General features: G+C 38.3%; 1 protein-coding gene and 1 non-coding gene across 7 annotated transcripts in view; both read right to left on the bottom strand.

Moving 5' to 3' along the window:
* The window catches only part of CKAP5 (cytoskeleton associated protein 5), a 49,838-nt gene that overhangs the window by 3,625 nt on the left and 27,146 nt on the right, over positions 1–19,067 (bottom strand). For 3 of the 6 annotated variants that reach the window (XM_035327012.1, XM_035327014.1, XM_035327015.1), the window contains exons 22-44: positions 18,753–18,927; positions 18,106–18,219; positions 16,091–16,219; positions 15,242–15,436; positions 14,475–14,610; positions 12,936–13,024; positions 12,038–12,148; positions 11,613–11,738; positions 10,720–10,869; positions 10,114–10,317; positions 9,729–9,864; positions 8,742–8,935; positions 6,869–7,041; positions 6,629–6,652; positions 5,550–5,723; positions 4,962–5,082; positions 4,086–4,265; positions 3,617–3,804; positions 3,125–3,200; positions 2,163–2,351; positions 1,947–2,084; positions 1,330–1,413; positions 1,077–1,236 (exon numbers count right to left, since the gene is read on the bottom strand). In XM_035327012.1, coding sequence (XP_035182903.1) covers positions 1,077–1,236; positions 1,330–1,413; positions 1,947–2,084; positions 2,163–2,351; positions 3,125–3,200; positions 3,617–3,804; positions 4,086–4,265; positions 4,962–5,082; positions 5,550–5,723; positions 6,629–6,652; positions 6,869–7,041; positions 8,742–8,935; positions 9,729–9,864; positions 10,114–10,317; positions 10,720–10,869; positions 11,613–11,738; positions 12,038–12,148; positions 12,936–13,024; positions 14,475–14,610; positions 15,242–15,436; positions 16,091–16,219; positions 18,106–18,219; positions 18,753–18,927 — 3,266 coding nt within the window. The remainder of the gene's footprint in view (positions 1–1,076; positions 1,237–1,329; positions 1,414–1,946; positions 2,085–2,162; positions 2,352–3,124; positions 3,201–3,616; positions 3,805–4,085; positions 4,266–4,961; positions 5,083–5,549; positions 5,724–6,628; positions 6,653–6,868; positions 7,042–8,741; positions 8,936–9,728; positions 9,865–10,113; positions 10,318–10,719; positions 10,870–11,612; positions 11,739–12,037; positions 12,149–12,935; positions 13,025–14,474; positions 14,611–15,241; positions 15,437–16,090; positions 16,220–18,105; positions 18,220–18,752; positions 18,928–19,067) is intronic. The other 3 variants (XM_035327016.1, XM_035327017.1, XM_035327018.1) reach the window with 3 other exon arrangements.
* On the bottom strand, positions 4,806–4,916 carry LOC118168717. The gene has a single exon (XR_004751755.1). It is a non-coding gene; the product is annotated as a small nucleolar RNA SNORD67 (small nucleolar RNA).

Genomic DNA, 19,067 nt, shown 5'->3' with positions numbered 1-19,067 from the left:
ATGAGAAAAACTTTCATTCTGAAGTGAACGTCAAGTTACAACATTTAGTGTGGACAGGGATTTGTTTTTACTAGCTTACTGCAAGAGTGTTTAAAATAGATTTGAGAATTAAAGTGTTTATACTTGGTTTAAATAAAAGCCCAGCTCACCAGACAGAACAATATCCTTCATTGTATTTAACTATTACAGCTGGGGAAGGATGACAAAATTGGGGCACAAATTCAAAGTGTTAACTGCCAAACTGAAGTTTCTTGGCTGTACAGAATTTCAGAATATAATGCAGAATTTAATGTAGAATTTTCTGTTCTATCTAGTCAAACACATTTATGAGGTTCTGAAATAAGCTTTCTTCTCAAAGTAATTCACAATGCAGGGACAGGAGAAAGAACAGTAGCTGGAGAAAAGACTAAAATCTCACAGGACAGTTAGATACTTGAAGAAATAAAAAGTGTAGTTTTGCCAGACTGTATCTGTTTTTACTATTAGCTAATCATTTGCCACATTTCCTCTCTAACATTGCGTTAGTCATTTGTACTTACCTGCAATGAAAATACTCACTAAAATTTAAAGCACGTTTAACAGTAATTTATACAATGTAAAAGTTTACTTGTTGAAAAGGAATCATCAGTTAAAACTTTCAAATTCCATAGCAAACAATGTCCCAGCAAAAAGTTTGCTGTACCATTTTTGTCATGAAAAGGTGAAAGGAGAACCTGACAGCTGCTGCTGTTACAAACCAGCTGTACGTCTTCCAGAAACAGTTCTTAATGCCAGAAACATGAAGCATATGCTAATGTTTAATACACGGTACAAAACAAAAATTAAAACAGATGTTTTATCAAGCGCCTTTCAGATGTTTTTGATGCAGTGTGACAATGGTTATAACAACTTTCTTATCAACTAGGAATGCATAGTCTTGGTAAATGGTGCCTCATGAAGCAACACAAGTACTAAGAGAATACATAAATTACTTCAGAACACCATAAAAAATTCAGATATTTTTAAACACGGCACATGCAACTGCTCTCCTTGTATATCTGCTCCTCATAAATCAATTGTCTTGCTATAAAATGTACCTGTAGAAGAAGCAATGCGTCCTTTCCCCTCCCGTTCTGTTTCTATCAGCCGGAGGCCTCTTTCCACATAGCTCTGGAAGAACTGAGATGAGTTTTTCAGGAAGGGCTCGATGTCCGCATCAGAATATTTCTTTTTGTATTCATATAGCTCTGCCAAACCCTGGGAGGGAAGAGTTCCTGTGTATTACTACAAGTGCTGTATACACCATTCTAATGTATCATGCCTTCTTTCTTGCAGGAAGAGATCAATTACCTCTTTAGTGTTCTCCTTGGAGCCAATCTTCTTAAATATCTCTGCCAAAATATCATTCACTTTGGCCTTTGAAGCTTTTTCCTCCTAAATAAATAAAGGGAAACTTCTAAACAAAGTGAACAACATAAACTTCTCTTAGATAAAAAGGGCAGCTAGGCAAACCCACAGTACACTGAAACCCGTTAGCTGGACACAGAGTTTCAAAGATGAAGAAAACCTTGAAGTGACTAGGATTTTTACGTAGCCGCTATTTACAAAGAACAAGAGTGAAGACATCATCAAGCTGTAAGCATGCTTCTGAGAGACCAGTGTTTAAAACCTGGTCTGGGTATGGTTAGCTGTTAGTAGATGTACTAACAAGCAGTATAAAGCCTGTGCTGCATACCTGCATGTCTCAGACCATTTCATCCTGAGATCACCTGAATATTGCGTGCATATAACAAACACATTGCAAGTTCCCAAAGCCATAGAAGTGAAACTAGGAAAGTATTTCCAACACTAGTTGCATGTTGGAAGAGTAAGTACTACTTCATGCTCCACATTAATTAAGTTAAGCTTGTTTCTTGAGTAAATTGCCTTACATTCCCTCTGCCTACCGTCACATTTCTATTACTTACTGTGCGAGAAGCCCCTTTTTCTGTATCCTTATCAGCTTTGCTTCCAGTCTGGTCCATGGAGTGTTTCATTACTCTACATAGGTGAGCCTCCAGTTCAGACTCATTTTTGTTGTCTATCATTGTTAAGTGATCTAAGATCTGAAGAAAAACAGGCAAAGGCTTTATAGAACACATTAACATCCAATTTCAAAGTAAATAACTAGCACTGGATCTGACCTTGGGTCCTTTCAGCTTGCACAGGGTGTGGAGTAGAGTCTTCAGTGTCCTTATAGGAAACTCACTCTTACACTGCTTCAGCTTCTCTTTGGGAAAGACCTTCATGAAATTGTGGATATCCAGTAGAATCCGATCCAGATTGATGCTATTAATAGTTTCCGGAAGAAGACGCACCATTCTCCACAGACACTGGAATGACAGGCTTACTTAGAGCAAGACAACTCATGGAAGAAGCATTTAAGTACGTCAAGACCAGATTACACAGAAGTATCAGAGCCATTTCAGTCTGCTACTACATACCCTGACACATGCAGCTTGTCTGTCAAAATTAGTTTAACCGGTACATATAGTCTTTGTAACTAGCTGTACCATGTCCAGATCCTTCTTTAGCAAGGACACATAAAACTGCGTGCATTTGTGCTGACTTCACTACCAGGAACAGGAGACTGAATGCTTTGTGTGAAGAAGTGTCAGCAGATAATACATGTATACTAAGTACACCTTAACACCATGCTTTCAGGTTTAGTCTTATTAAGGCTGAGTTCTTCTCTTTAAAAATTTAGTTCTCTAAATCACGCCAGTTACAAAAGGGCGTTGTATAATAAAGAGAAAAGCTTACATCCATACTAATAAATGCACACATTTGCATGTCCACTCTGCCTAGATTTAAGCCAACTCCCAGCCTGGGATTCTTTGAATGCATTGTACCGTGCTGTGCCTAAGCAAATAAACCCAGCAGGTGACTCCTCTGTAGGGAGGGTATACTCAAACTTCTGTAAACTATTAGAGGATGTAAACTCAGCATACACAATGAAGTCCCTGCATGTAACATTTAATAGTATTATAAGAAATATTTCAATTTATGGTCACCATTTTAAAAAATATGTATGTTCTTTAAAGCTAGGTTGTTGATTCAGATAAACCAAATATTTCAGAGTTGGAAACCTCTATTAGAGACTCACCTTCATGACAAGTTCTGAAAACTTTGGAGAGCTGGCTGTTGCTAGTAGACTGTCTTGGAGCAAAACAAGCAGAGCACTAGAAGGAATAAATTCAGTAACAGAATTACACAGGAGAGTGCTACACAGATAAGATGTCAGTTCCCACACACAATATCCCCAGAGACTGGGGCTAGTCCAGCAGTTTGTCATGTTGTGTAAGAGCTCTTTCTTTCTAGTACTTTACAGGAGTTTAAGATGCAGTACGCTGAACTACCAAGCATACAGAATCACGCTAAGCTAGTTTGCTTAACCTGCCTTCAGCAGTAGAGATTGTGCAGTTACGCTCTGACTACCACTAACAATCAGTGACAGTTCTTTATTAACTAGCTGAACAATTTTTTAAGACTTCATTCTTCGCTTATAGAATGACTAACAAGCAATCAGATCACAGAAGAACAGGTGAAGAGAAGCAGTAATCACAGTTTTACTTCATCTCTCTTGCTCAAAATATACCTTAAGATGTTGGTCTGATCAGACTTTTCCAGAACTTTCACTACCAGGAGGTTGACTGATCGGATGACCTGTTCACCCTCCTCGAGGTCTTCAACCCGAGAATCCAGCATTAATGTAATAAGACCGTGCATTAGGTCCTTCAGTACACCAGTAGAAGCCTCTCGAGCCAGACTCTCTATCTGAAATAGCTACCAATTGAGGACAAGATTAGAAGACTTCCCTGCATGAAATACATCAATATAAAGATTTCACCACACTACTTAATCCTTTAACATTCCTGCCCCACCCCACAACATTAAACAATAAAAATGCAACTAGGGAGGTTATTTCTACTGAATTACTTCTGAAAATACTTTGACGCCCAACTAAGCACTCAAAAGGTAAGGAATTAGTCAGATGTTCTATTCTCCTGCAACTTCCACACAGAAATCACTTGCTTTTCTCACTAATTTGTAGGTTAAAGCCTTACCGATATCATGCTCCCAATAATACAGCTGTAAAGTTTCACTATTTCATCTTTGTCTAGCTTCTCATCTGCCATGTGTGTATTGTAGATTAGCCGAAGCTGCATAAACGTAGCTATTAGAAATTGGTCAATATGTCCAGACATTGCTTCTGCTTTGTCCTCCTGTCTGAGAACCTCATCAATCTAAGATTTAAAAACAAAACACCCAAGTACGGTAAGGTCAACATACTGAAAACAGTGCAAAATAACTAACTTGAAAACATTTCTGTAAGAAAGGTCTTGCCCTTCCAATTAACTTGTCAAGGCATTTCTGTTCTAAACTTTCACCTGAAACTAGTAACCACAAATTTCAATTGCTAATCACAATACAAAGTATTTATCTTTTATAGAGCTGCAATTCTATCCTGTACAAATGAGAATATTACATGCTGCCTTACAGATTCTGGAATTAACAGCTTCATAAAATCTTCCAGAAAAAAACACTTCCATACATTTAAAGCTACCCTATAAACACACAAAAGCTATGAGGGAAAATAACAAAATTATTTTGCTGAGGACCTGCAAAACAGTTTACATTTAAAAGGTAAACCTCACTTCTCAGAGTCTGCTTTTTCAAACTTAGCATAGGTGGACATTCGACAAAACCAAAGACATACTGATTTTTTCCCCTTAGCACTTCTTTAAGTCTGATCTACAACATTCAAGCAAAATTTTTATTGCTAAAGCGAGTCAGATGGCCCCTGTGCACTTAGTGTTGTCATCAGGGAGATTCTGAGCAGAGCCCATGTCACCCGACACGGTTGCTCTACCAGAGTGCAGCTCATCACTCTCGCAGATAGTTTAATACAGTATGAATAGTTGCTACCTTCACTCTCTTACCTGGGCCAGAGCCTGGATGCTTGTGTTTATATCACCACTGGCTACTTGGGAAATGACAAAGTTGATAGTAGAAGCTGTGTTACTGTGCATGTCATCGAAGTGTGGGGACACAGCACGGATTCTAAACAGTTGAAGAAAACAGTGCTTTGTTACCCTTTCTCCAAAGAGTTCTGGTTCGTACTGAACTGCTATTTCACAGTCACAGTTTAGAGACAAGAGTGAAAATGAAATCCTTCTCAGGGGACGCTGAAGGCAGAAATCATTTCTAACAACACTGCGCTGTGTTTCTAACAACATTGCACTACGTAAAGACACTGATAATACATACAGAAACTCAATATTGTCTTAAAAATACGTAAAATACAAAAGCGAACAGAAATCGGTGTTTCTTCTGATTAGAAAAAAACTGTTATCCGGACTTTAGAACAGTACCCCAGACTGTCACTTTGACATCTCTCTTCAAACTAGTTGACTCTTTGCATTCTTATGCAAAGAAGTCTGAATGTACGAACGAACATGGTCATTTCTGCTTCTCAAAGTAGTTTAAGTAGCCCTATGACTTCATTAAAGAGACGCAACTAGACTCACTTGGGCTCAGGAATCAGGACTGGCTCAAAGATGTCATCTAGTTTGTGCTGTACTAGTGCTGGCATCTCACATTTGACAGGACCATTGTCATTTTCAATTTCATCAAGATCCAGCTGGAATTCCCGTGGAACTGTATGCGATGTCTCAGAGTGACCGCCCATGTTGCGATTTTGGCTACAGAAACCAGGAGAGAAGCTTTAATTATATATACAACAGGCAAGAGTACTAGCACTAGCATCCACTGGTAGCCCTAAAGCTCTCATAACAGAATAGCACAGATTTTGAAGATATGATTTTATTCAAGCCCCTTAATAATCAATCCCCTTTGCTATTCCCCTTAGGAAAACAATTATTTATAGGCCAGAAGAGGAGCTGCTCATTACTTGCCTTCTTAGTCATGCTTATAACACAACCTGAGACCCCCCTGCAGCAGTGTTAGGTACACACTTGTTCATTCTGAGAGTGATCCAGCACAGTTTAAAGTAGCATTAATGGAATATAGAGTTAAATTTCACAGGGGGGCTTTTTTTAATTGATGAATAGGATGCATATGTTTATAGGAATCTTGCAAGCTTAACTGAATGTAGGACTGTCATTGTCCTTCAGAACTAATGTTTCATAGTAGATTTTTCAGTTGAAGTGTTCTAATACATGATTCTCAACAGGGACTTTTCCCTGTTGAGCAAGTGGTAAGGAATACTGTTTCTGAGCTTTTGTTTCTAGCACTGTTGCTCCAGGCTCCACGACTCACACATGCTCATCCACTTCTGTGCTACATGCCTGCCCTAACGAGTTAAGAATAGGGCCCAGTGAACACCTATTCAAATGTAACATGTAGTCCTAAGTTCTCCCAGCATTTCCAACAGCTACCTAACCAAAGTGCCATGTCTGCCTGCACTTTGATCTATAGTTACCTTTGTCGAAACATGTATGTTTTGCTTCTTATTTTCATTTAGATCAGAGAATGTAAATAACCTAGAGTCGGCCTTGATAAACCTGTCACCCACAGGAAGGGATGACCAGGATAGAAATTGAAAGATAAGAGCCTTGCTACCAAGGAGTTAGTGGGCAGTACTTACATCCTATAAGTGCGATACATAATTCTGTCCATGGAGAAGCAGTGAAAAAAGGCACAAGACCATTTAGAAAGATTTAAAGACAGACAAGACAAAAAAAAGTTTTAGACATTTTGTTTTAAATTATTTGGCCAATTTTCACAACATGCAAAGATGATGATACAAGAACTAAAATAACATTGCTGGACATGATATTAGCACATATACTATACCAGCTACAGACCACAATATATCATTACATACTTGAGTTTGGAAGACATGTCCTCAACTGGTCCCTTCCGCAGCATGCTAGCATTAGCGCTGATGTTTTGAGTACGCTGAGGTTTCTCTTCTACTTGTCTCACGGGAGCAGCTGATGGTCTCTTGGCTGATCGTTTTATTCTCTCCTCCAGCATGCTCATGTCTTTCTCTGATAGCTACAAAAAAAACAATGCTTTCACTCAGTTTGAGTTGTGTTGAATTTAGAAATCTTGGTCACCTACAGGAGGTATACACTTTTATTACTACAGACTTAGGTTTTGTAATACCAACAGTAGCTCAACACCACCATTTAGCAGCACTCTATCAGGGCCACTCTGTACTACCAGGTACTCCTTCAGGAGTTAATTAAGCCATGTTAACAAGCTGCAATATGGAATACAGCCACTTCTAGTCCACAGTTTCCAAAAAACAACTCATTTTGAATTCAAACCCTGGCACTATCATGTATTTTTAATCATTGCTTGTGATGCTGAAAAACTAAACTACCCACTCAAATATCCATGTCCCCTGTTAGGAAGCCCAGACAACGCTTTAACACTGTAGACCCTGGCACAGAAGTCAGGGTCCTTCTAGAGCTGGCCTATTCAATGTACCCATAACTCAACGTGAAAACAAGGTAAGCCAACTGAATACTGCAACTCATGCAGTGATAAGAATCATATTTATATGCTTATGGACATTTTTGTGGGTAGTACTCCCCAACACTTTTAAGATGTATAAACCTTTCTGAAATGCGAAATGAAATTTCTTTCATTTCGGACTAGGTAGGGCATTCCGAAGCTGACAGCAATTCTTTTTTTAACCTTGAAAATCTGAAAGGAAATGGCCTATGCAACGTAACAGTCAAAAGGAGGCAGCCTGCACTCTGAACAATAGATCCAAAATAAGAAGTGAATCTAACAGGTTGAAGAAAATGCAGCATTAATTCTCATGGAGATTGCTACCAGAGAAAGTAACAGAGAATTACATTAAACCAATTTCAATATAACATGCTGAATTACTTCAGGAACCAGAAAGGGGGTGTGGAGTGAACAGCCTTGTTTCACTGCTCATTGCTTTCATATTCCCAGCAGTTTAAGCACTGCTAAAAACATTAAGAGAGACTGCAAATTCAGAGAACAGAACAGGAGAAAGTGGTCTAAAAGCTCTTGACTCAAATTAGAATTCAGGATACCTGATCTGTTATGCACAATAATTGTAGAAAACTCAAGAAAATGACTTTCCACTGCTGGAGAATGGGGGAGCAGCTTATTTTGGAAACTGAGTTTTGCCACCTTTAACTTTCACTGCATTTATGTAATACGGATAAATATGATTTCCAGAAAACAAAACAACAGCAATACAAAGCTACACAGTACTGGCACAGACCTTAAACATGTAAGTGCAATAAGATAAAGCAAACAAACCAAACTCACCAGACTTCAGCTGCTAAACTGCTTGTGGAGATGGGCATAGGAAAAAAAAGGCAAGCCAAGTACCTGAGGGAGCCTCAACAACTAGGATTTTTTTTGTCACATAATTTATCCAAATCTCATTGCAAATCACAAGGATTGCAAACTCTGTAGCAAGTCACTCTTCACAAACTTAATTCCTATTGAAGTTCAGTGTTTTGCTTATTTCTGCAAATTTTACTTTTCATTCATGAACACCCAGGTTATAAATTTCACAATCAGAAAAAAAACAACAACCAACTTTTAGAGTATCTATGGTATAGCAAGTTATTCCCAACGTAACAAAATGCTCTTGACACCAACAGCAAAACGTAACGTGACCCATCACAAGCAAAACAGTGCAAATCCCTAACACAAGCATATGGACTTTTTGAACAAAATGTGGTATTTCCAGTTACACTTACATTTCCAATCAGCTTGAATACTTGGTCACCATGAACATTATAGACAGTCACAATGGTGTTCAGTGCAGCATTGCGCACAGTGTTGTCCCTATCACCAATGTGAGTTGCCATTTCTTTCAAGGCCTTCCCTGGAGTTGGCTGGCATACATTCATGCCATATGATTCAACCAGACATCCAAGCTCTTCCAGGCACTCTAGAGGAAGAAAGTGACACACATGCAAATTTAAAGCTGCTGGGAAGAGAACCCTCAGATTTTTGTGCTGCTTGCACATCTTGAATGTTCACTGTAGAGAAGCATGAATCACAATACTGATTTTATCAGAACAGTACTTCTTGCCCCATGAATCACCTGGAGAGTGTGTATCTATCAGCAGGGAGGGCAAGTAGCAAAGATAGCATGTAAGAGCTATCAGTCTTCCCCATACCATTGCAAATATTTCCTATTACCATATACAAGCAATGTGATGTTTAACTTTACATTTAGGTAGTTTAGACAGTTCTTAGCTTGCAATGGTGTATCATGCATAGAATTTAACTGTCTGGTTATATCAGGATGAGATATCTTTAAGGTGACCAGAGTTGTTTGAACTACACAAACACCATACAATAAATAATTCCCAAAATATAATTGAGACAGATGTGCAGTGTAGAGATGCTTCTTTTCAAAGTTCTGATCAGGTTATCTGAGTCCCCTAGTCACTTGGACAATATTACCATCACCATTCTCTCTAGCATACTCAAGGGAGACTATCTTAACATTGATAGCAATTTAACAGATTGTTGTACCTCCCGAAGACAAAGACACAAAATAAAGATTATTCTCCTTTAAAACCTAATCCCCAAAAGGATTATTTGTAATTTTGCAAGTGCACAGAATTCTACATACAGAGCAAATCTCATGTTCCACCAAAAGTTATGCTGGCTTCTTGGAATACTAAACAATGCAGTTTGAACTACTTGCAATTGTTCATAATGTTATTTCCCACCTGCACGCTGTTTTGAGTTTTTAGATTTTGTCCCCTCCATGATGAAAGTAAACATCTTGCTGGCTGGATATATGAGACACATCCTGTTCAGAATGGCACGGACATCTTTACGGATGACGTCTTTTGGTTCTCCTACCTAGGAGGAAAGATTGGTGTGTGTGGAAAATACATAACACTTTCAACAGTCTCATCATACCGTTGATGAGACTGAGTCTAAATAACGTTAAGAAAACCCAAAAAAGGTTTTTGCATCAAGAATAATTTTGCAAATGCCTTTTAAAGTCAAGCGTGCAATATATTCAGAAAGAACAAATTACTGAAGTGTTTGATGCCACCCTGTGTTTCCCATGAAAAATAGGTTTAACTTTTATACAATGAAAAGTACCTTTAGGATGAGATATGGGATGAAAGAGGATGCTTCATTTTCAGTAAGGTGATACTCTTCTTGACTTAGCAAATTGAAAAGCAATTTGAGGTATTCAAGTGCTTTCATCAGAACACTTGTGTTGGTATCGAAGAACCGCAGGGTCAGCCACTTTAAGATCAGATCCAGGCAGCTGATGACTCCATCTTTTTCACTCTCCAAATGCTTGAAGTGACAGGGGAAAAAAAAAAAAAAAGGAGGTTGTGCAAAGTGAAACACTGTTCAAGAAAACAGACATAAGGAAAAACTATGCCTGTTAAAACTGTCTACTTTTACTGGTTAAGTCCTAAAATTCCAAGTACTCACTTTTACCTTGTACAGCTTTCTGAAATTCTACAAAGTCTCCAGCGAACTAACTCATTTTCTCCTCTCTCAAGAAACAGCCAATATTAATATCAAATTTATAATTCCTCTGAAAATAATTTCGATATTTATTAAAAATTAAATTTCACAGCACAGTGATCCCTGGCTTCTCAGAGTATTGCTAGTTGATTTTAGTTCAAGCTGACTCTTGCACAGCAAGGAATAATTTTGAGTTGTCATCCACTACCACAGATCCAAACTTACCTCAATCATAACAGCCAGTGCTTTGTTGTGGTGCTGAAAGTCTGCATGAAACATCTCATCCTGTAGCCATTTGGCCACACAACTGGACATCTGAGTCTTCAGCTGCTCGATATATTCGTCACGGGGAGTAGTGAAATTCCACTTTAACACCTGCAAAAGCCAGCATTTAGAACTCAAAGCAAGCAGTACCTTCTGTTCTTGAAATAACCTGCAAGTTGCATTGCTTTTAATCTTGCTTCAGAATCTGTTTTCAACTCTTCTCATTATCAAAAGGCAGTGGGAAAAGTTTGGTGGTGTTTCCTCACCTTGGCTTACATGAAAGATTCTCCCTATGTTGAGTGGTTATCTTTAGGCTGTTACATTAATTATTACCAGTTACTTTAAATGGTTAGTTTTAGACAAAATATGCCTATTCACTAGCAAGTAATCAGTAAACCCTGTATTTTAAGTAACAGAACTTCCACATAAAAGACAAGCTTTTTAAGAGGCGCTGTTAAAAAAAGTATAAAGAATTTACAGTGGATCTTACAACTCCAGAATTAGTTATGTGAAGACAGTCAATTAACTCGATACCTGAGAGAGTTCTCAGCTGGAAGAAGTTGTAAAAAGGCCTTTGTGTTTTACAAGAATGCATAAATGCACAAAATTCAGGGGAAAAACAAACAAACAAACAAACAACAACAACAACAACAAAAAACAACAGAAAAAGAACACAGTAAGACTGATATGGACCTGTGCAAGTCAACCAGACACTAGAAAAATCAATCCAAAGGATGGACAGATTCTAGTACTTCCATGCCCTAGCATGGTTAACTCTAAATACCAGAACAAAGGAAGGTGCTGAAGTTATACTACTTCAAAACAGGTTAAATACATAATTTTTTTCCCCTCACCTTCAGACCTTTCTCATCTTTCATTCTCTGTTCTTTTCCATTTGGGACTATGATAAAAATAGGACCCGATTTATCATCGTCTTCCTTCAAAGCAGGCTTGCTTAATACTTTCTTCCCCTGTACACCCTGGAAAAAAAAAAAAAAAAAAAAAACACACAAGGTTTTAAGAGGCAATGCAAGACACATGCATGCCTTAGGCAAGCAATTGCAAGCATTAGATACCAGCCAACCTCATGCTGCCTAGGTGTACTAGAGCCAGAGAGAAGCTAGAAGAATACCGTTGATTAGAATTTTAGAAGTATGTGCTCTGCTGCTGTGGAAGCAATACCCATGACAATGTGCGCAAGAGTACTCTGTGAAATATGACAAGTCACTCAACCAGTGCACTAGTCACCCACACACATCCCTAAAACCCAACGTGGTACCTGTTTGACAGATTTGTTCTTTGCCAGACTGGTATTGCCTTTGCTGAGGCTTGTATTAGCTTTGGACTGGCTGGTATTGCCCTTGGACATAGTGCTATTAACACCTGACTGCTGTAAATAAGCCACAAAAAAAGGCTTTGTTGTTAGAAAGTTACTCACTAGAGTTACTATTCCAAACCTTCTATGAGTTCACAGCAGAGGCATTAACTCTGGTATCAGAGTTTTGACAGATGAACGTATTAACCTAGGTAAGCCTGTAATATCCTTCAAAGTTTGTTCCATTCATTTCTGTCATAAATCTGGACCTGTATCAAAACTGATCTCATTACAGCATTACTTTCAACAAAGGAAGCAACAGGACTATAGAACAGGTTTTCTTTTTGTTGTTGTGTTTAAAAGGTAATAGCAGAAAAAATACTGTAACAAAGCAGAAAAAACTAATTCAAATGTAATCAGCTGAGGCTATTACTATGCATTTAAGCATCTTCCTTCTCCTGTGCTTGAGAGCATTTTATCCTCCCTACTGTAAAGGAGAGATTATTTTATTTCAATACATGGGCTCAAAACTACTGTACAAAGTATAACGTTGGAACAGTAATAGTGAGTTCTCAACTGCATGAAATTAAGGAGGCGAAGCATATTTAGAACATGGAATAAGCTTTCCACAAAACTGCATTTGTGCCAACACAGGTTTTGGAATAATTAATTAGTTTATGACAAAAAATAGTGATGAAATAGATGATGTGGGAACACAATTTCAGAAATCAGACAATCTCAATAATTCTTCATAAAAGCAGTCCCTAGCAAGGGCTATACTCTTTTTTTACTTGTGATATATTAACAAACTACATCTCCTAACTTAACTGAACTGATTTCATACAAAATGCAATCAGCATACCTTAGCTTTAGAGGAGGCACCTCCTGCTTTGGCTTTTTTGGGATCAGGCTTGGATTCCATGGTATTGGACCCTGAATCTTCAGCAAAAGCTGGAAAAACAATAGACCATTTAGCAGAAAAGAAAAAATGTTGATGAAGATGGTAATGCCTTTATCACACTGACATCTGAGGACTTCAAATGTGGAGAAGCTCCTTCTATTGCATGTTTGTATACAAAGTTCTCAATTAAAATCATACTATGTCAAACTAGTCATTATCAAAACAGGTTCAAAAACATGCACACAGATGCACTATGGGGGCTCGTGTCCGAAGCTGTAGCTGTCCTCACTTTGAGCAGGCAAGCTGGCCCTAAGAAGGGGATAACGCAGGACTGCTTCTTTTAATCCCTTGAAACCCAATCCTGTCACCTTCTCCCTTGTGTCAGCACAAGCATTCCAGTAGCCCAACCGTAAACTACAGTAGACAGATCATCCAGAAAATTTTTAAGTATTATCACAGAATTTTTGGTAACTGATTTTAGCATAAAAATTAAGCTATGTTTTTTAGTTTCAATACCACATAGATATTTTCAAAGAAGCTCACAGACGGTTGTATGAAACAATTTTAAAAACAAGCAAATAAAAAGAAAACAAGAAAAAACCCTGCACCCTCCTACAATGAAAGTCAAATCAACTGCATGACTGACCAGAACTGCAGACAGAACTGACTGAAGCACAAAGCTGTTTGCAACTAACTATGCTGAATTTCCCTCCTCCTGTTAAGTGGGCTTCTTCCTCTGGCATGACAAAAAGGTTCCTGGAAACCTTAAAATTTAAGCTCCATGAAACAGATACGTAAGACTATTCATTTGCCTGCATGCACTAAATAAGTTTGTGTAAATGCAAGCATAATTAAGTGATTCACTGCAAGGATGCTCTTTCAGAAATGCATAGTACTAAATCAATACAAGTTAATCTAATTTAGAAATTGAGAAGGATCAAGATTTTAACTTATTTTTGTTCAAAAGTTCAGACATTTTTTAGTGTTGTTCTGTTTCTTTAGATACAGGTACATAATATTAACACAGATTTCCGGGTTAATATTCCACAGGCACCATTGTCTTTGGACCTATGAAACCATGTTTCTAGTATTAGTCCAGACCAGACTTTGTGTAAAGAGTATTTCTGAAAGTTACCTTCAAAACAACTTGCTTATCAGTCTAAAAAGAATGTCTACAACAAACTCTACAATGGCATACTGGAGTTAGTAACATCCACATATAGCCAAAAGCTCTTCCCTGCAGATGATTGACCTACTATCTCAAACTTCATACAACAATTGTAAGCTTATCCACTAATTCCAACGCTCAGATCCTGCAAATAACTCCATTTTATGTAGTCCCAAGCTGGGAAAATCAATTAGAGAATCAATTTTACAGAACCTGTGCTCTCAAAAAACATAAACAAACTTCAAAGTGCTATTTAACCCAATAGATTTTCTTAAAGGAAAGGAAACCCACCCACCCTTCTATCACTCATTTCCCAAAACTTGAGAAGTTACCTGATGCAGGTTGGAATTTGGCTGGAGCTGCTCCCCCACCCACTCTGGAAGATGCTTTAGCAGCAGGAGCTGGTTTGGCTGGCATGTTGGCCTTGGCTTTCTCAAGCATGGCCAGTACCTGGTCTTTGGAAGTTGGCTAGAGAGCAGGGGAGGAAAAGTAATAGATATGGAAGGATTACAGTGCTAATACATGCTACACATGAGGCAAACAGTACTGTTCTCTTGTTAGCATCTTTCATGACGCTTATCTTAAAACATGATGTTTTCAAATATTCCTGTTCTGAGATAAAACACATTGTCTCTTCGCTTCTTTCTGCAGGACCTTTAGGAAACACGTGAACTAGTAATATATCCTAGGTGTGCAGTCCCTTGAAGTTAATGGAGAGCACTAAGAGGGAACCAGCACTCAGTGATCCCATAAGATACAACAAATTGCTGGAAGCCATCTTAAAGTGTATGTTCAAAGGCATACGGCTGGACAACAACCAGTAAGGAAGCTATCTGCAGGTAGATTTATTTTTATTATTTTAGAAGAAAAGCATAGCAAATAAGTATCAAGCTCCTGAAGTGCTAAACCTGCTGTGGCAGCAGTCTTTCTGAAGTTGAGAAAACTAACTCGCAGCCTCCTGACACTATTTGCATTGAACTCAAAGGGACTGAAGACAGGCTTTTAATCACTGAAAACATCAAGTTGCAGGATTGTGAGCATGACATGGTAATATCCACTCATTCAAGGTCACATTATCTAATCTTAGAGACAACAATACCTTCAGCTTGCTGGTGGCTTTTGCCATCTTCTCAAATCCAAGATGCATCATGAAGAATGGCAGGGCATCCTGCGCCTTTTTACGCACATCCCCATTTCGATCTTCAAGACAGGAGTAGAGGTGAGGCACACACAAGAGCAGGTCAGAAGGAACAGAACGGAGAGTAGGCAACTTTTCAGCTAACCAACCAAGCAGCTGAAAGAAAGAATAAAAAGTTTCTGGGGAAGTGCTCGCTGCTATTTGGAACGGCCACAAGAGCCTGAGGAGTAGCTCAGTTGTAGAAGTTTCACTTTTCCACACACAAAAAGAACAAAGCCCTACAACATTTGTTCAGACAAACATTCTTAATGTGAACTTTAATATCAGCAGCTTAAAAAACACGTTGACACAGTATGTCAATATGCAGCTAATTTAAAACTTGGAGCCTAGTTAGCTAAGACTGCTTGAGTTGTTTCTTCCCTTTGAAAAAAAAGCATTGTAATTTCAGCTAGTGCAACTGATTAGTAAGTTGCACTTCATTCACTTCCATTTATTAATACCTCCAGTTCAGTTCAGTTCTTCATCGCCATAGGGTTAATTGGAAGAGAAACAATAGGTCTTAAAAGGGTAATCAAAACAGGCAAACTTTTCATTTGGGAGGCACTGAAATCTGAATTACAGCTAACATGCAGGGGTGACAGCTCATTAGCCTTGTGAAGTTTGACATTTTGTCAGTAAGAACAGAGTTCCTTGTTTACTCATGTAATGATCGTATTATGCAATGTCAGTCTGCTTAGTTGAACATATGCCTTTGTAAGTAAGGTTATTGTGATTACATGGACATGTGGAGTTTACTTAGCAGAAGCCTACCTCTTGTCTTAGGAAAGGATTTTCTTTTTTGAGTTCCTCGGATAGATCTTCACCTTCTAACCACTCTTTCATTCCGGTTTGTTCAGCCCAGGCATTCACAGTTGCTAATGCAGCAGCACGAACATTATTCTGTAACAAAAAGATTTAAGAATAATTCTGAAGAGGGTTCAGAAGATTACAACAAAAGATTCTAGGTTATAGGCTTTGAAATCTCTATTTTTCATCACTGCTCGAGTAATCTAGTATTCAAAAGAACCTAATTTTAACGATGCTACGAGATGCAGAAATGACCAAATCACATCATATTAGTTTATCATTTTTTAGTAGTAGTTTAGTAAAAAAGGACAAAAAGCATCTTTAGAAGCACTCTGAACTTGCTACCATTCATTGATGAGAGTTTGGAAGCCTCCTTCAGCTTAGTTTCCTAGCTAAAGGATAAGGTTAATGATTTACCTAATGGTAAAGATAGATGTAGTACATTCATAAATCAGGGCAAGGGGGTTATGGAACCTGTTATTAGTTTCAGGGCACTCTTATTTAGAGCACATGTGAGCAGAAGTCAAACCAGGAAAAGGGGAGCCCTCTACTCTTACTCATTTTCTATCTTTAGACTACTTTAGAAGAGCAGACAACAAAAAGGAGCAAGTCTTATTTATATAAGAGTAATGCGTAGAGTAATTTAGAGTTTTTGCCCCTTCATTAAGTGAGAGAACCACCAATGCATACACTGCCAGTACCAAGGATACAGACACATTGAGCATTAATGTGCTAATGCACGTTGGCATACATCAATATATGCACGTTGTACTTTAAATGTCTGCACTGCTTGTTAGCAGACTAGAACACGTTTTGATTTTTCATTAGTAGATTCATGAACATCACAGCTTGTAAACTGATTTCTCTTGCTTTCAGATATATAGGCTCCTTGCAAGCAGGAAGATCCACAACACTGAAACACAGAAGCAGTTTCCTTCTCCTAGAGAGTGATGATCAGCTTCTTCAAGCAAGGGAAGGAAAGAATCCTATATGCTTGTGGAGGATTAGAAGGTGCTTGCTGAAGCAATACCAGTCTATGCCGAGTAAGCTTTGGCCTCCAGCAAAATTGCTGTAATCTCCTGGCAATTCAGCTCAAAATTGAACTTGGGGAAGGTACTGGCAAGACCATTCTTTCTCTGCACAGAAATGCAGACTGTGTCAAGAGCCTTTCTCCTATGGGTACCACCAACGGCAAAGTATTTTGGTAGGATTCTGGTTCTGACACGCATCTTCAGAAGCTTTAAGTGCTAGCTTCTGTTGCCGTTAGGACTTTCAGCTTTGGGCTGCTCACCTATTTTCTGTTGTTTTTCCCTGCTCATATGCAGGGTAGGGACATCTGAAGTACACCATCTCTGATAATTGCCTGTGAATTCTGGCACAAGACATTGGCATCGTACCAAGCCTCCTTTCCCTAACTCCTCAAAATAGCTTTCCCATGGTACTAGCTTTGATTTTGACACTGTATCTTGACAAGCTCCACACTAACATTAGACAAGCTTTGGTGTTGGTTATCAGCAACATGTTTCTACCTACAATTCAAATGTCTCCTACATAACAAGACAACAAGGTATACTGGAATCCACATTGATACACGAAGAGTACTAACAAGCAACTTTAAAAGCTAATCAGGTTTCTTTGGTCAAGTAGTATATTTTCAGCATCAAAAGTACTCATACACACAGTCACTTTGTTTCATTTAAGGTTGACGTACAACCTCGACTGCATTTATTCACAAGCAGTAGAATGTATCTCAGAATATATAGTAAGGTAGAACTTCTTATTTTGATAAGCTGTCATTTAGGAAAGAACCACAACACAAGAAAAGTCCAACAGCACAACAACTTGAAAACTTTCTTGGTACCTTACAAATTACCATCCGAGTCTCAAAAGCGAGGCTAAATACCACAGCCTATATAGTTATTCTCAGACATAGCTTAGATAGTAGAAGGCAAAAAGGAAAAAGGTCTCGAGTGTCCTACCTTACTGTCTCCGAGGACTGTAATGACAGGAATGCCCAAATTTTTCACATGCTGTTTGATATTGGGGCCCATTGCTGTTGCTAGTTGCTGAAGAATGCTCAGCGTCTGTTGCACCTGCACATAAACAGAAAGGCTTTGAATAAACTACAGCGACAAACACCTGCACACAACTCCAAGTCACATGGGGAACGTAACACTGCTATTTATCAGGGCTTTTACTTTAGAATGCCTGCTCAATAATATCTTTTTCCAGACTTCAAATTCACCACACAAACAGGCAAGTTATATGTATATTTTAAGTAAATTTCAATAAAGTTCAGCAAAAAATTTTGGAAGAAAAGATTTAACTTTTGCCACAAGTAAAGCAATTCAAATTTTTTTTAAGTTTGCTTACATTACTCTGAGTATAGGGGCAGATTTTCCCTCTTTTTAAAGGTGTTCTTTTTTTTGCAAAGACATTATAAAAATCTGAAAAGACGAAAGTTTGTAAGAACTGGCAAGCACATAATCTGGAAATACTGTTCACTGATTTCAAACCATTGATTTCATGACATTCTTAACAGATCTGAACCATAAGCAAGGTTCAGAAATAGCTTGTCTGCAGTTCTAAGCTGTAAATAGTTGAAACAGGATTTCACATAACATACCAAGATTTTATTGGAGTCATTGAGACGACCCTTCAAAGCAGCTGGAAGTTCTCCGATGTTGGGCTGTATGAACTTAGCATCATTAATTATGCTCGTCACTTCATCTAGACCTTCCTTTCGGATCTTCCAGTTTTTGTCCCCAATCTTAGACACTAGCTCAGCTGTGATCTTATCACTATAAGAAAAAAATAAGTAGTAAAAAGCCCATTTTCTTTGCTACATGCCTTTTAATAATTCAGCACTTTAACAACACAGATTTCTGCTTATAAAGCGCTTATAAATAGCAAGCTTTGAATTGCTGGGCAAATGTCTTCA

The sequence above is a fragment of the Oxyura jamaicensis genome, chromosome 5, assembly GCF_011077185.1.
Source record: "Oxyura jamaicensis isolate SHBP4307 breed ruddy duck chromosome 5, BPBGC_Ojam_1.0, whole genome shotgun sequence".
Classification (NCBI taxonomy): Eukaryota; Metazoa; Chordata; class Aves; order Anseriformes; family Anatidae; genus Oxyura; species Oxyura jamaicensis.
The sequence above is the reverse complement of the archived record's forward strand: the minus strand, read 5'-3'. Positions and strand labels throughout refer to the sequence as shown.